Here is a 13,530-nt window from a genome sequence, read left to right as displayed (position 1 = left end):
TCTTGGTCTGGGTGGGCGGGTCTCGGCGACATGGGCCACCGACTGAGGGTGGGTTGCATGAGGCGATTAACGTTCCTATCCCGTGACAAGCAAGCGCCGAACTCGGTATTTGGCTCGGCAAACGTATCATGGAACGAAAGATGATTCTCAAGCAAGGATATACTCTAAAAATACCATCGCGGGTGCGCATGCCTGAGGGTATTCCGGACTACGCCAGTGCTCATGAGTTCCCTCACATCGGGAACAAGGAACACCACGCCAACGTTTTGACCTACGACAACTGGATGTCCTGAGACAAAGCTCAAACGACCCTTGCTGAGTGCTAGAGAGGCTGTGTCTAGGATGGGTAACAGAATATCAGGAAATAACGTCGGATGCAGGATTGAGTGGGTAGTGATGGACTGCTACGACTTGCCCCAGCCAACACGAGCCAAGTTCGTCCTCCGTAAAAATGGACTAAAAAGTTGAGATATCTACAGTCGAACAATTTAAATGAGAGTTTGAGTGAAGTCAAGTTGAGTTGCTAGGCTTTACCTTGTTCCTAGCACTCTGTCCGTTGGCCGCCTCATCTCCAACACGTGTAGCATCATCCTTGGGAGAAGCGGTAGGACTGACTGCCTGATTTTCCGTTCCTTGAGTATTGGGAGTCTCTGAGACATCTGTCTCTGACAAAACCGGTAAAACCGATGGTTGGTCTACCTGGGACTGGCTACCACTGGCTAATTTCTCATCGGACGTCCGAACCGAATACACCCGTGGTAGCCCTCTAACAGTAGCGGCTGGAGCCTTGATCGTCCTATAAGCTGCCGTTTCGAAGAGGTCATGGTCGGGAAAGGCCAAGCCAATCTCGCCGACATGCTTCGCATGAAGCATCCAGCCAAGCTTGGCGTCAGGAACCTGGGAAGCCTCAAGGTCGGCGCTGTGACGGCGGTAGAAAAGTGCGTAACGAACTAGAGTGGCGATAATGCAGATGGCAATCAAGATGATGACGACCAGGAATGATGTCCGCAGCTGTGTGGCGGCGAGGCCAACGCTGAGCTTTCGCTGTATGGGGATTGCATTCTGTACAGACCACGAAACCATGTAGGCCTGGTAAAAGCGCAAATCTGCTCCGGCGGGAGTGGTGATACGAGCTCACGGGAGTCGCTCTGGCTCATGATGCTGGCACGATTGTAGTCTGCGTAGGCCCGCACGATCGAGTCTGTTTCGTTGGTAGGTGTTGGCATCAGGGACGGGCATGCGATACTGTAGACGACAGTTAATACTCGTGTAACTGGAATTTCGGATTGTTCCATTGACACGTCAAGCACCACAGCCACCAAGCTGTGCGTCGTGAACATGCAGCACAGCCAAGCGTTGATGCATGGCGTCCTTGTTTCGATAGATGCGTTCGGGGGTTGATGGGCTGGACTGAGCCAAGACGAAAAGGGAGACATCCTTCATCCACACGATATCGCTCTCTGTGGTGATTTTCCAGCCGCAAAATCTCTGGCATGCCTATGCTCTGTGCGATTCGACATGCTGGGGTCGAACGTGGCTCAGTACAGGAAAGTGACGCATTGGATCGGAAACTGAGTATTTAGAGTCAGCAGTGATGTTGAGTGTCGTTTGGTTCGTCATCTCGCAGTCAACAGACCAAGTAGAGTTCCATTCGCTCTGCTTGAAGACCCAAGTGATGTTGTTGGACGGAAGGTAGTCCAACAGCCAAGTTTACTTGGCCGCGTCGAGCCAGGCCATTGTGGTGTCCCCTGGAACAAGAGGGGCAGGAACTGTGTTTGGAAGAGACAATTCTTGAGAAGCCATACGAGAGCCCAGAGCTTGCCAAGATCGGGCACGCACGATGCAAGTAATCAGCCACGAAACGTGAGAGGGCTCAATCGTCAGGTCGCCAGACCATTCTGGCTTAGCGAGCCACACTTGTTGCTTTGGCCTCTGTGATCAACATCGTGGGCGACAGGGTTCGCATCTCGTCTCGTACCGAAAATTGTTAGCGTCCGAGCCTCGATCATCACTGAACCACCGGATCGTGGCGGCTTGGTTCCGAGTGGCAGATTAAGTCTCTGCTTCCTACGCACGAGATAGGGGTTTCATGGCGACTTCCACATGGCACAAGAAAACACGCGAGACAATGGCAGGTTGGTCGAAAAAAACACCGCCGGTACTGGCACCAAAATTGTATGGGGAGAGCGGCGATGATTTCTTCGACCCACCTGAATGTGAATGGCAAAGCTCAGTGTTAAAACCAATGACTCGTGGTGGAAAAAGACTCTTGAAAGCTATGGCTGAAACATTCGCCAACCCAGCCTTAAACGCGCCGCCGAAAGGTTTCGGGCACGTATCATACTCGCCGAGGGACCAGCCGACGACTTAACTAAACTCGTCCAGATCCTTCATACTGATCTAATGTGCGGCCTTATATGGCCTAGGGCTACCGACCCCTTGCTACCGTAAGCTTGTGTTCCTATTTCTGCATGTTCTGGCCTTGAAGAGAGTTGTTTGCTAATCCTTCCCCAAAGTTGGTGCACGAGTCAGTCACGACGAATTCTGGACGAACTGTTGGCCAAAGTTAGATGTGATTATCTGCAATACCCAGGGCTGAAGCCCGCTATTTGGAGGCTAAAGAAACTAGCGATAGCCTCCGACCGGGGAAGAAAGTTTTATCGCGGGGGAGACACTTCGTGCCTTACGCTAGGGAGATCCCAGTCTGCCGACCCATGAATGAAGAAGAAAACCGAGGGAGGATAGAGTTTGTTCGATGAGGGGGAGTGGAATAAAAGGGAGCCCATTGTTCAATCTGCAACACAACCTACCGGAACCATTGAGCGAAAACGACTTGCACGGAACGATCGAGCCATATCCACCATGGCAGCCAGCCCAGATGTCATGTCCATTACCCCACAGGGCCTTGGGCTTGTCCTCCTCATCGTTACCCTCTTCCTGACGCCTCCATCCACAATAGTCGTCGCCCTGAGATGTGGAATTCGACTTAAGCATGGCGTCTTCAGTACGGATGATGTCCTCATGCTAGTCGGGTGGGTACGTCTCATGCGGCGCTTTTTTTCCTTTTTTTTCTCAAGAAGACAAACTTATCGAGGGCGCATAGATGCTATTCATGGTTGTTGTCGGTGTTGTATCCAAAGGATGCTATTACGGGCTCGGTGCGAAAGATGAGCGACTGAATGAATACCTCGTGGAAAAGAGCAAATTGGTAAGCCTCAACTGCCCTCCTGACAGATAGCGGTTCTCAGCTCACACGCAGAACGAATAGCACATTTGGTTATTCCAGACATTCTATTGTCCTTGGTTTTCATCAAAGCATCCATCTGCGTCACGCTCCTTCGAATCGCAGTTATCAAAACCCACCGTATTATTACATGGGTCACGCTTACGGCCTCATGCATTTCTACCCTCATTGTCATTATTGGCCTTTTTGCCATGTGCCGTCCTGTCCAGGCGAACTGGGATAAATCCGCAGGAACATGCTCGCCTCCTATCGTCATCACAAGCCTCAGCTATCTCGTATCCGCTGCGGCTGTGGCTACAGATTGGATATGCGCAATCTTGCCTGGCTTTATGCTCTATAAGGCTCAGATGAAAATGGCGACCAAGGTTTCTATCAGTATTATCCTCGGATTAGGTGTCCTGTAAGGCCGTTCTTCCTGGACCAACCTATTGAAGATTTACTAACTTGATGTTGAACATAGGGCATCCATTGCCACTATCGTAAGGCTTCCTTATATCAAGTTTTATGCTGACCCTACAGACTATCCATGTAAGTTCTCTGTCTTGGCCTAAAATATCTCAGCTGACCTGGAATACTCAGACAATGTTGGAAACATTGCACTATGGTCTGTCTTTGAGTCAGGAACGGGTATCATCGCAGGCTCGCTGCCCTCTTTACGTCGACTCTTGAAGAACTGGGTCAACTTCGACTCATCCCATGGACACTCATCGTCCAATGTCACACCATTTACAGGAGCGGGCAAGTCAACTGTGACGAGCAAGGTTGGAGTCTCCACAGGACGGCGGCACAAGAGCATTATCCCCAACGTGAAATCAGATAGAGACTGGGAACAGTTGGATGATGCCTCGTCAAGTCGGAAGATGTACGTTACAGTCGACATGGAGATGCAATCTCTGGAACGGCCGACAACGTCTTCGAGGTCAAGGACACCCCTTTCTGAAGTATAGAGTCCTATACAGAAGGCTTGTGTACTGGGTGGTGGTCCTCTTAGGGGAAACTCTGTATATATGCGCGACTAAGTATTCTACTACAACTCCAATTTTTAAATAAAATATTATTAATAAGAGAAATGTCTATTTCTAGTATGTACCTATAATAAGAAAGCGCAGTAGATAAGGAATGGCGATAAGTGCTACCCGACTTTGCTTGACCCCGTGAAACAATTTTTCGGCGTAACCCCAAGTCCAAGCAAGGGAGAGCAGTCCATTATCCCTGGTTGGCATATTCCATTAGCGACATTTTTCGCCTATCTGAGACCCGGGGTTTGTTAGGTAGCGTCGTTGATAAGTCGGGGTAGCATCTGGTGGGCCATCAGTGTAACATTAGGTAGCCTATCTTCATCACACACCGCCATCTCTTGTGTTTCGTCAATGCAACATGTTCGGGTAGTCGCCGCGTCTGATAACTACAGATGAAATTAGTGGGATCAGTGTTGTAGCTGAGTTTACACCAAGCACTGTTTTCATATGTTACATTTGGGCACATGTCGGATGCCAGTCTTATACATACCTTATTTTGTATTCTTATTCTTAAAAAATCACTACCCCCGCCCGTTCGCAGCTCAGACTATATTAGCATGTGTTCTCTCGTGACTGCGGAGCATGATAAACAAGGGCCTTCCTAATGGAGCAAAGATACGAATAGCTCGTACAAGGCGGCAATGACACTCGGCAATAACACTCGGCAATGGTCCAACCTTGTTCTCCCTGCCTAGAGAGGACTTGGTCAATCTTGCTCCGGGCATCAAGTATAAAGGAAAGGTACTCGCATGCAGCTGGTTATTAGGTAGGTCACACGTAGAGTCCACCAACTTTCAAGTTATCCCCGGCCCTAGGATAGAACCACTTCTACCATAGCGTTCTACAAGGGGGCACTCCTTGCTCTGGCTGTTTGCCAGTCTGCTATGGCTGCTGCCATTGGGCCCCGTGCTGACGACGGCTCCTCTGCCACCTACTTGAAAGACGTGTCCAAGTACGTCGACTCCATTAATCCGGAGCTTTGGCCTATCAACAAGGAGATCCACGACAACCCTGAACTTCAGTACGAGGAGGTCAAGGCTCACAAGGTCCTGACTGATTTTATGGCCGACCAGGATGGCTGGAAAGTTACGCGCTCAGCTTACAACATCAGCACTGCCTTTGTCGCAGAGTATGAAGGCGATGGTGATGGACCGGTTGTTTCCTTCAATGCCGAATACGGTAAGCAGACTGGTCTTGTCTGGTCGGACACGCTTGGGTAGCTCACAGTCGACGATAGATGCTCTTGTTGATCTTGGACATGCTTGTGGCCACAACCTCATCTCCATGGCCTCCGTATCTGGCGCTCTCGCAACAGCTGAAATCATGCGAAAGGAGAAGCTGGGCGGCAATGTCGTTCTCTTTGGCACACCCGCCGAGGAAGGTAAGCAAACACTGTAATCCGAGACGATACAGCATTGAGAAACTGGCACTCCATCACTAGGCGGTGGTGGTAAGATCAGGTTACTGGATGCAGGTGCCTATGATGACTACAAGGTTGATATCAGCCTCATCTCCCACCCCGGCAACGGAGGTGACACTGCTTGGATGACAACCACCGCCATCACCAGGTTTGAGATCGAGTACACTGGCAAGGAAGCTCACGCCGCCGCTTCCCCCTGGGAAGGTATCAACGCCCAAGATGCCATCGTCCTTGCATACGACGGCCTAGCCATGCTACATCAGCAGACGCGAAGGGACGAGATCATCCAGGGATACATCAAGTCCGGCGGGAGCCGCTACAACGTCATCTCGGCCAAGTCGAGCGGAATGTGGGCGCTTCGAGCCAATAACGTCGACGCCCTATCAGACCTGACTGAGCGTGTGCACCAATGTTTCAAGGGTGCCGCCGTGGCCACCGGCACAAAGCTCAACTTCACCAAGCTCCCCTACGGCTACACCGAAATGAGAACAAACGACATCCTTGCTCGCTCATACTCGACCTGGTTTGCCAAGCTCGGCGGCAAGCCTATGGAGGAGGAAAAGGCAGAGGCTGTCCGGGGCTCAGCCAGTACCGACCAGGGCAACATTAGCCACGAGTTTCCTTCAATCAGCGCCGGCTTTGGGATTCACTATGACAATGGTACTTCGCCGGCAACCGGGCCTCATACTCCCGAGTTTGAGATTGTGGCTGGGACCAGGCGCGCCTTCAACGAGTCTCTTGTGGTGGGCAAGAGTTTGGCTGGAGTGGCGTTGGATGTTTTGACGGTTGATGGGTATTTGGAAAAGGCCAAGGAGAACTGTAAGAAGATAGGGAAGTCTAGCCCTGAGAGCTGAGTTGTTTGGTGCCAGAAGGTTTCGTATATTACGAGTAACGATGTCAATGTCATGTTTTTAGCTTAGGTTAATGGTTTTCAGACACCTCTTTATTTTATAGATGCAAGGTGATGTAAAGTTACTCAGGCTTTCGTCCATACGCAACGCGCTGGCGGTAAAAAGGATGAAACTTGCCCGAGCGGATCTCGCGGCGTAGCTGGGCGCAATATGTCGAGACCTCCTCTTTGGACCAACCCAGAACCATGTTGGCCATGAAAAGCACGTAACCCTCGTAGTCTTGCTCGAGAGCAGCCTGAGAAAACTGGCCAATCTCCTTGAGGTGAGTGTCCTCGGCCCAGCCGCCGATGGGTGCCTGCATCAAGTAAGCGTTCAATCCCGATGTGATAGAAGGCTACTGGCCTGTGGTAAAGCTTACCTTGAAGTCCCAGACCTGAACGTCAACAAAGCCGGCATCCTCCATGCTCTTTTTCTGGAGGTCCTTATCCAGGATTTCAAACGTGCGGTTCAACTTCTTGCCACCTTCGATAAAGAATTTCCCCCATTCATTAATAGCGCACGTCTCGGTGACAGTTCCATCATCACTCTCCATACGAGGCGAGGCTTCATAACTCTCAACCCAACCACCAGGCTTGCAAACTCTAAACGCTTCCTTAAACAGAGCAGACCAGTCACTGATGCTCCCATAGAGATAACGCATGTGTACATAGTCAAAAGATTCTGGGTCAAATGTCCATTCTTGGGTGCAGTCCTCGATTTCACTGGTTCTGTCAGTTTGAACTGGCGAACTTAGAAGCTGATGCTCACAATTTCAGGTTTGCAGGAACCCAAGTGGGCTGGATCGGAGAGATGTCGGTTCCAATTACCTCGGCGTTAGGATACTGATCGGCGAAATCACTGGCCTGGTCAGTCAATTCCTAAAAGAGGCGGGGGGTGGATTACATGGCCCATATGCCTGCGATATTATCAATTTAGGCCATCGTTGAAGTTTGGGGAGATGCCTTACCAGTTCCAGTTCCAATATCGACAACTTTCTAAGGACTTGTCAGCAACGGCGAGCATTGCAGGGCTAAACGCACTTTGATATCCGCAAGGTGAAGGTTGCCGTTCAGTGATAGTGAAAGAAGGTGATGACTGAACATGTCAGCTTGATTAGCTGCAGCCAAACTTGGACTCACTTGATATCCATAGATTCATTGTGATGCTCGTCATTGGGCGTCCTAGCGGGCATTAACTAGCGGAGTCAAGGCGAGGCTAGGAGCTTCTGTACCAATACTGGGCATTCCCCCTCTCGGAATGGTAGGTTCTTCCATGGATGGTTCGGTAGTGAAGAATACTAGACGAGATTGAGTCGGACGAACTGGCAGCATCATCTTCTACTGCTGAATCCTCTTCTGAGGTGTCCTTTCCTTTTATTAGCAGACGAGACAAGTGTAGGTTTGGAGCACCATACCCCTGCCCTCAAACTCGCCCAATGCTGAGCATGGTGGAAATGTGCCGGAGCCTCAGCAGGGTTGGTGTTGTCAGTAGAGGGGGATGCCATGGCGAAGTATATGTTGGAGTAGATTCTACTAGAGGAGATGAAGATCAAGAGTCAAGGGAGTGGCGTTATCTCTATATCTTCAGCTATTGCCGCAAATGCGGAGTCATGGGATGTCACTTGCACCCCGGCAATCTCCACCTCGATAGAATTGCAACCTCGTTAAAGATCCTTGTTCGAGGGAATATGCAGCTATTCCTCTGCATATATGTTATTCCACTGTCAAAGTAACGGAAGGGGGTATCTTGGTGGAGCTTTGAGAGTGACTATGTAAGCACAAAAAACACAAACCGACTTAACTGTAATTAACTTAATCACCGTATTTGAACCACTTGGACATGCATTGAAGAGGTGCTCGAGTCTCTAAGAACTGGATTAGTAGTCATGTGCTGCGCTTATTTGACCGAAAATATGTTGAGCGTTTGGAGTCAAGGTTTTGGAAAGGGATATAAGCTTCCACAATGCAGGATACATGAACCTTGACTTGAAAAGTATGTTCAAGATTTTTCTGTTCTTGTATTAATATAGCAGTGTTTCTTCCTCTGTTGCCTCTTCGCACTCACCTTCATCATCAAAAACTTCCATCACCAAGCTTCACCAAGTTTCATCACAGCGACACAAAATGGAACCTCCACGCAACGTGTGGCCACCTGCTCCTATCATCTACATCAATGCCTTCCCTGGAACAGGCAAGCTTACAATCGCCAAACACCTGGTCTCACTCTTTCAACCCGGGACTGTCAAGCTTGTTCACAACCATCTCCTCATCAACCCAGCAGATGCGGTCCTTGACCGTGATCAATCAGGCTATCAGAAACTTCGCCGCAAGATCCGTCGTGCCATCTTCAAGCCGCTCATCAAGAATGAGGCAACGTACTCTAGTGCGTATATTTTTACCGACTTCCAAACCGACATCGATCTTGGTATTAATACCAGCTTGGAATACATGACCTGCGCCGAGGAACGGCACTGCCAGTTCATCCCAATCACCCTTACATGCGATGAAGAGGTGAACCTGAAGCGGCTGGTCTCCGATGACCGCGCAAGTCACGGAAAGCTCGTGGATGTAGAGCTTGTTCGAAACTTCCGGAAACATTCCAAGGTGTTTGGTTTCGAGGGGCATACCGACGGCTTTACTCTGGATGTCACCTACCTTTCATCAATGGAAGCGGCCGTTAAGATAGCGCGTCACTTGGTAAAGGTATCAATGGCGATGAGGGTGCGCGCGACAGACACCGAGACCGCTACAGAAGAGGATATGGACCAAGATGAAGACGCCGTGCTTTTGGACTTTGCGCAGATTTAGTTGGGCATGAGAACGTGGAAAGCACTTGGAGGGGAGTGACGAACAGCCGAGATCTGAAACGTGGCTACAGCAAAAAGTTGTATTGTTTAAGGGCAGCCTAGCTATTATTCCTACAGCAATGTTCTCAGCTAAACTATCAACTATTGGGCACCTGTGCCATGAGTCGAGTCAGGAGTCATATCGATTATAAGAGGTGAAGCAAGGATTATCTGTTTGTGTAGCAAACGTACTCTTTAAAACAGTCTTAAGTAACCCGTGTGTCACACTGTCTCAGGCCCCCCATTCCCCGTTTAGGTACGGAGTAGTTATTATTATACAATAAGACTGTTAACACACACATCGCCGCTTTTATAGAGGCCATGAGGCAAACATTTAACTGTAATAAGTCATTTAGCTACCTATAAGGTCCTTTAGAATTATTATAAAGTCGGTAATCAGTGAATTGGCAATGCCTAAGAAGCATGGTGTGAGGTTATAGTGGCGGAGAAAACTGAGCGCTGAGGGACAGGGGTAGGCATACTTCAAACGCCACCTTTCTGATGCACGATATCTCTCCAATAGAAAGAAGGTATGCAAAAAACTGGTCAAAAATGACTCAGCTGACGTTTAGACACGAGTAAAATTTCCTATCAACTTCTCCCCTTGAGCAGAAATGGACGAGGACGCTGACTACTATCGTATTCTGGAAATAGACGACTCGGCAGATGAGGTGACTATCAAACAGAAACTCAAAGCAAATTACAAACGCCTGGCACGGAAGCATCACCCCGACAAGAACCCAGGTGACGAGAATGCCACTACAAGGTTCTAGAAGGTATGTCATTTCTCAGCCCATGGGTTACGGGCCTAACAGCTCTCTCAGATTCAACATGCCTTTGACGTTCTATCTGATGATATAAAACGCAAACAGTACGACGAGGGGAGGGCCGGGCACAACAGGGAAACAGCGGCCCGTGAAGCCAGAGAAGCTGAGCAACAGCAGCGGAACCGACAGCAGCAATATGACAGGCAACGCCGACAACAGGAGTATCAACGTTGGCAAGAAGAAGAACAACAGCGAGAGGAACAACAGCAGAGAGAGGAAGAAGCACGACGTCAACGAGAAGAAGAACGCCAGAGAGATGAGCAACGTCGCCAAGACGAGAAGCGCCAACAAGACGAACAACAGCGCGCCTGGGAGCGACATCAAGCCCAGGAGGAAGCAGAAAGTCAACCCGATCCTGGCGTTGGGCAGCCGGAGCACCCCAAGCCCACAGCCCCAACGCCGATGAGTCGCTTGTTTGAGTCGATTCGGTCGAACTGGACACCCACTTTCTGGTGGTGGTTGCTCGGCTTCATTCTTGTGTGGATTGCATGGTGTCTCCGTGGCAACTCTACGCCTGGTGAAGCTCCCCCGGCATCACCTCTTCCGGCTCCTCTAGACGAGATGTTGAAGGAACTTCGGATTGGCCCAAGCCTTGCCGAAGTACAAGTCGGTTTTACCGAAAACCACAATTTGCCTTACGAATTGCAACTGATGGAGCATGCTGTCGGGAGGTTGATTAATCCCCTAGACCACCCCTCACTTGTAGGAAAGTACTGGGACTACTCAGCCGACGCAGTCGATGGAGTCATCGAGGTGTATGTGGTCATCAATCGCTTAATGGCTGAGGTTGAGCAAACAATTGAGGCAGCCGTGTTTCAGCTAGAGGGAATGATACCCCCTCAGCCCCCTTTCTACTACCGACTCATAGGGGCTCATACGACAACAAGCAGCCGGATAATGGACAAAGGGGTTCGTCAGGTGTTGCTCCCAATGGCAGACTCGATTTATGAAACCCTGGACAAGGCCCTCATGATATTGAGGACGACCGAGCACAGCCTCGGTATGCTACTAGGGACGCTTGACAATGTAGTCATTTCGATTGATGGCGCAAGCATCCGAGATAGATATCATGAACAGGAAGATAAATATCCTGGGGAGGAACTAGTGACAGTAAACACTTGGGAACGCATCTTTAGCCAGCTCTCGCCAGTCCTCTCTGACAGAAGCGCGACGGGGCCGGCTTATTTCTACGGTGACGCGAGACAGGCCAGGGAGAGAATCTTGAGTGCAGAAGCGACCATGATGGCTCTGCAGAACAGGCTCTTGGCTTTTCAAAGAGCGCTACAGGCCGCACCCTTGACTACGATTGAAAACACATTGGAGCTGTGCACGAGAGCGCTACACATAGACTGGGAAGAGCTGCGAGCGAGCCAGTCTTACGCGAGACGCACGCAAAAGGAAAGGCGAAGAGAAAGAAGACTAGTTATGTCGTTCTTCAATGCTTACAGGAGTCATAGGATAGGGTGAAGAGAGGGGTATATATAGTAATAGAGGCTTATAATATATCCTTGAGTTAACCGGGTGTCTGTAAACTCGCGAGTAATCTGTTAACATGATGAGGCTAAGAGCACTCTATAAAGTGTCACGGATAATCCTTGCGTGTCTGCCAGTTCTACACTCCAACCCAGTACATTTCCATGTACTTGCGGACTCCTATGGGTTGTACTTGAGGACAAAGCTCATTGACCACAGGCTTCAAGACCATCTCGTCGTCGAGATCCCGTGTATACGCGAGTTTAAACTCTGTCCACATCTGCGCCATGTAGTCGTCCGGCGCAATTTCTGATAACCTCTTCTCGAGATAAGCCCGCGTGAGTCGGTTCACTAGGAACTTCTTTCCGGTAACGGCTTCTGCGTGTGCGAGAAGTTCGCCCATGGTGAGGGTCTCACCAGCCATGCTCATGGATTCCTCCCACTTTGGCAACTCGAGAGATGCCACAAAGAATCTGCCCACGTCCCTCATGGTTGTCATGGTGACCCTGGGCCAGGAGCCGTCATCTTTGACAGGAAGCTCTGCGATGCCGTTGCGAAGTCCGAGAAGGAACGCGCCTGAGCCATCTGCCAAGTCGCCTTGTCTCAGCAAACCCTGACACGCCTCGTCCTCGCCAGCCATGTACCCATTTCCCGCCGACATCAGCTGCAGAGCTGTGTCATCGGCTACTTTTAAAGGGTTTGGGTAGATTCCATGGCCGATATAGTTTGTGTAAGATCCTGGGTTGAACTTTGCACACTCAATCTCGTTCTTAAACTTCGAGCATTCGTCCCAAACACCCTCGAAAAACGGTTTGGTGGTCTGAATGTTTTCCTCCCCTTCGGACCAAAACCCCACTGTGCTGGTGCAAACCGTTTGCAGCCCTGTCGAACGGCAGCATGCAAGAGATTCTTTTGTATTTGTGCCTGGGTTCCATCGATCGCCGAAGTGACCGAGCCAACTGTATGAACACCTTTCAAGGCTTCGGCCAAAGATTCGACGGAGAGGTAATCGACGGCGCGGACCTGGGTACGTGCGCCGTGTTTGTCGATGGCGCGGAGCCAGAGAGGAACTTTTTCGGATCGAGAGAGTATGACTGCGTTCCACAATGAGTGGCGTTGAGAGGATAGGAGAGCAGTGACAATGGCTCGACCGAGGCCGGAGGAGGTACCACCAGCGATGGCTAGAGTGGGCATAATGCCAGTGCTGAGGGTACTTTTCAATGCGGATAACGGAAAGGAAAGGTCAAGTGGAAGGCTATTAGACTGGAAAGACAAAGTAGGAAACCATTTTGAGGGACTTCACTTCTTATACAGCAAGATATTACCGACTCAAGCCCTTCAGGCCAGCGGAGATCGCAAGGTCAGTCACGGACCGAGATTGGTCCCCTCGTAGTTTTGACTACTAAAAATAGCAGATGGGCAGCCCTCAATCACTTCAAGCAGGCTTAACATCTCCCCCGGGACCTCCGCGGGTCGGGGTTCGGGGCCTCCGGACGCCGGCCGTTGGCCCCGTCACAACTAGGGGTTAGCGGCGAGAACCGCTGAAAAGAAAACCCTGGCTTCACCTCCACGAACAAACAAGTATTTATTGACCTATAAACGAAGAAAAGCAATAGGTGTCTGTCTAAAACCCATATGCACTAGAAGGGAACTCGAATTTTCCAGCAAGAAACGGGGATCAGTCAAGATGGCCGTACTTGACATTCACGTACCGCAAGGATCAGCCTTGAAATAGCGTCTGTTGGGGCCATGGGTACTGATCCTAACGAGGGTCATGGAGGAGGGTGTTCTCTGCTGCTCACTGATACAGAC

General features: G+C 50.2%; 7 protein-coding genes across 7 annotated transcripts; 4 read left to right on the top strand and 3 right to left on the bottom strand.

The window, feature by feature from the left end:
• Positions 1 to 510: 510 nt before the first annotated feature.
• MRS44_005414 (uncharacterized protein) lies at positions 511 to 1,226 on the bottom strand (the record flags this gene model as incomplete). Its single annotated transcript, XM_046282897.2, has 2 exons — positions 511 to 1,106; positions 1,169 to 1,226. 2 exons carry the CDS (start codon positions 1,224 to 1,226, stop codon positions 511 to 513), a joined length of 654 nt encoding a protein of 217 aa, XP_046124586.2.
• A 1,636-nt stretch (positions 1,227 to 2,862) lies between these two features.
• Positions 2,863 to 4,191, top strand: MRS44_005413 (uncharacterized protein; the record flags this gene model as incomplete). The annotated part of the gene is made up of 4 exons (XM_065622598.1): positions 2,863 to 3,036; positions 3,235 to 3,644; positions 3,705 to 3,772; positions 3,824 to 4,191. The coding sequence occupies 4 exons, from the start codon at positions 2,863 to 2,865 to the stop codon at positions 4,189 to 4,191; spliced, it is 1,020 nt and encodes a 339-aa protein (XP_065478670.1).
• A 956-nt stretch (positions 4,192 to 5,147) lies between these two features.
• Positions 5,148 to 6,537, top strand: MRS44_005412 (uncharacterized protein; the record flags this gene model as incomplete). Its single annotated transcript, XM_046279126.2, has 3 exons — positions 5,148 to 5,442; positions 5,501 to 5,644; positions 5,705 to 6,537. The coding sequence occupies 3 exons, from the start codon at positions 5,148 to 5,150 to the stop codon at positions 6,535 to 6,537; spliced, it is 1,272 nt and encodes a 423-aa protein (XP_046124588.2).
• A 118-nt stretch (positions 6,538 to 6,655) lies between these two features.
• MRS44_005411 (uncharacterized protein) lies at positions 6,656 to 8,077 on the bottom strand (the record flags this gene model as incomplete). Its single annotated transcript, XM_065622597.1, has 9 exons — positions 6,656 to 6,889; positions 6,953 to 7,295; positions 7,342 to 7,431; positions 7,477 to 7,489; positions 7,541 to 7,568; positions 7,614 to 7,668; positions 7,713 to 7,754; positions 7,805 to 7,938; positions 7,988 to 8,077. The coding sequence occupies 9 exons, from the start codon at positions 8,075 to 8,077 to the stop codon at positions 6,656 to 6,658; spliced, it is 1,029 nt and encodes a 342-aa protein (XP_065478669.1).
• Positions 8,078 to 8,696: 619 nt separating this feature from the next.
• On the top strand, positions 8,697 to 9,380 carry MRS44_005410 (uncharacterized protein; the record flags this gene model as incomplete). The annotated part of the gene is made up of 1 exon (XM_046270209.2): positions 8,697 to 9,380. One exon carries the CDS (start codon positions 8,697 to 8,699, stop codon positions 9,378 to 9,380), a length of 684 nt encoding a protein of 227 aa, XP_046124590.2.
• A 652-nt stretch (positions 9,381 to 10,032) lies between these two features.
• MRS44_005409 (uncharacterized protein) lies at positions 10,033 to 11,267 on the top strand (the record flags this gene model as incomplete). Its single annotated transcript, XM_065622596.1, has 4 exons — positions 10,033 to 10,089; positions 10,291 to 11,000; positions 11,114 to 11,154; positions 11,209 to 11,267. 4 exons carry the CDS (start codon positions 10,033 to 10,035, stop codon positions 11,265 to 11,267), a joined length of 867 nt encoding a protein of 288 aa, XP_065478668.1.
• Positions 11,268 to 11,857: 590 nt separating this feature from the next.
• Positions 11,858 to 12,912, bottom strand: MRS44_005408 (uncharacterized protein; the record flags this gene model as incomplete). The annotated part of the gene is made up of 2 exons (XM_065622595.1): positions 11,858 to 12,600; positions 12,690 to 12,912. 2 exons carry the CDS (start codon positions 12,910 to 12,912, stop codon positions 11,858 to 11,860), a joined length of 966 nt encoding a protein of 321 aa, XP_065478667.1.
• Between the last annotated feature and the right edge of the window lie 618 nt (positions 12,913 to 13,530).

This window comes from Fusarium solani, assembly GCF_023522795.1.
Source record: "Fusarium solani strain SB1 chromosome Unknown bctg00000002, whole genome shotgun sequence".
In the NCBI taxonomy this organism is placed as follows: domain Eukaryota; kingdom Fungi; phylum Ascomycota; class Sordariomycetes; order Hypocreales; family Nectriaceae; genus Fusarium; species Fusarium solani.
This window is presented reverse-complemented; position numbering and strand designations above follow the sequence as displayed.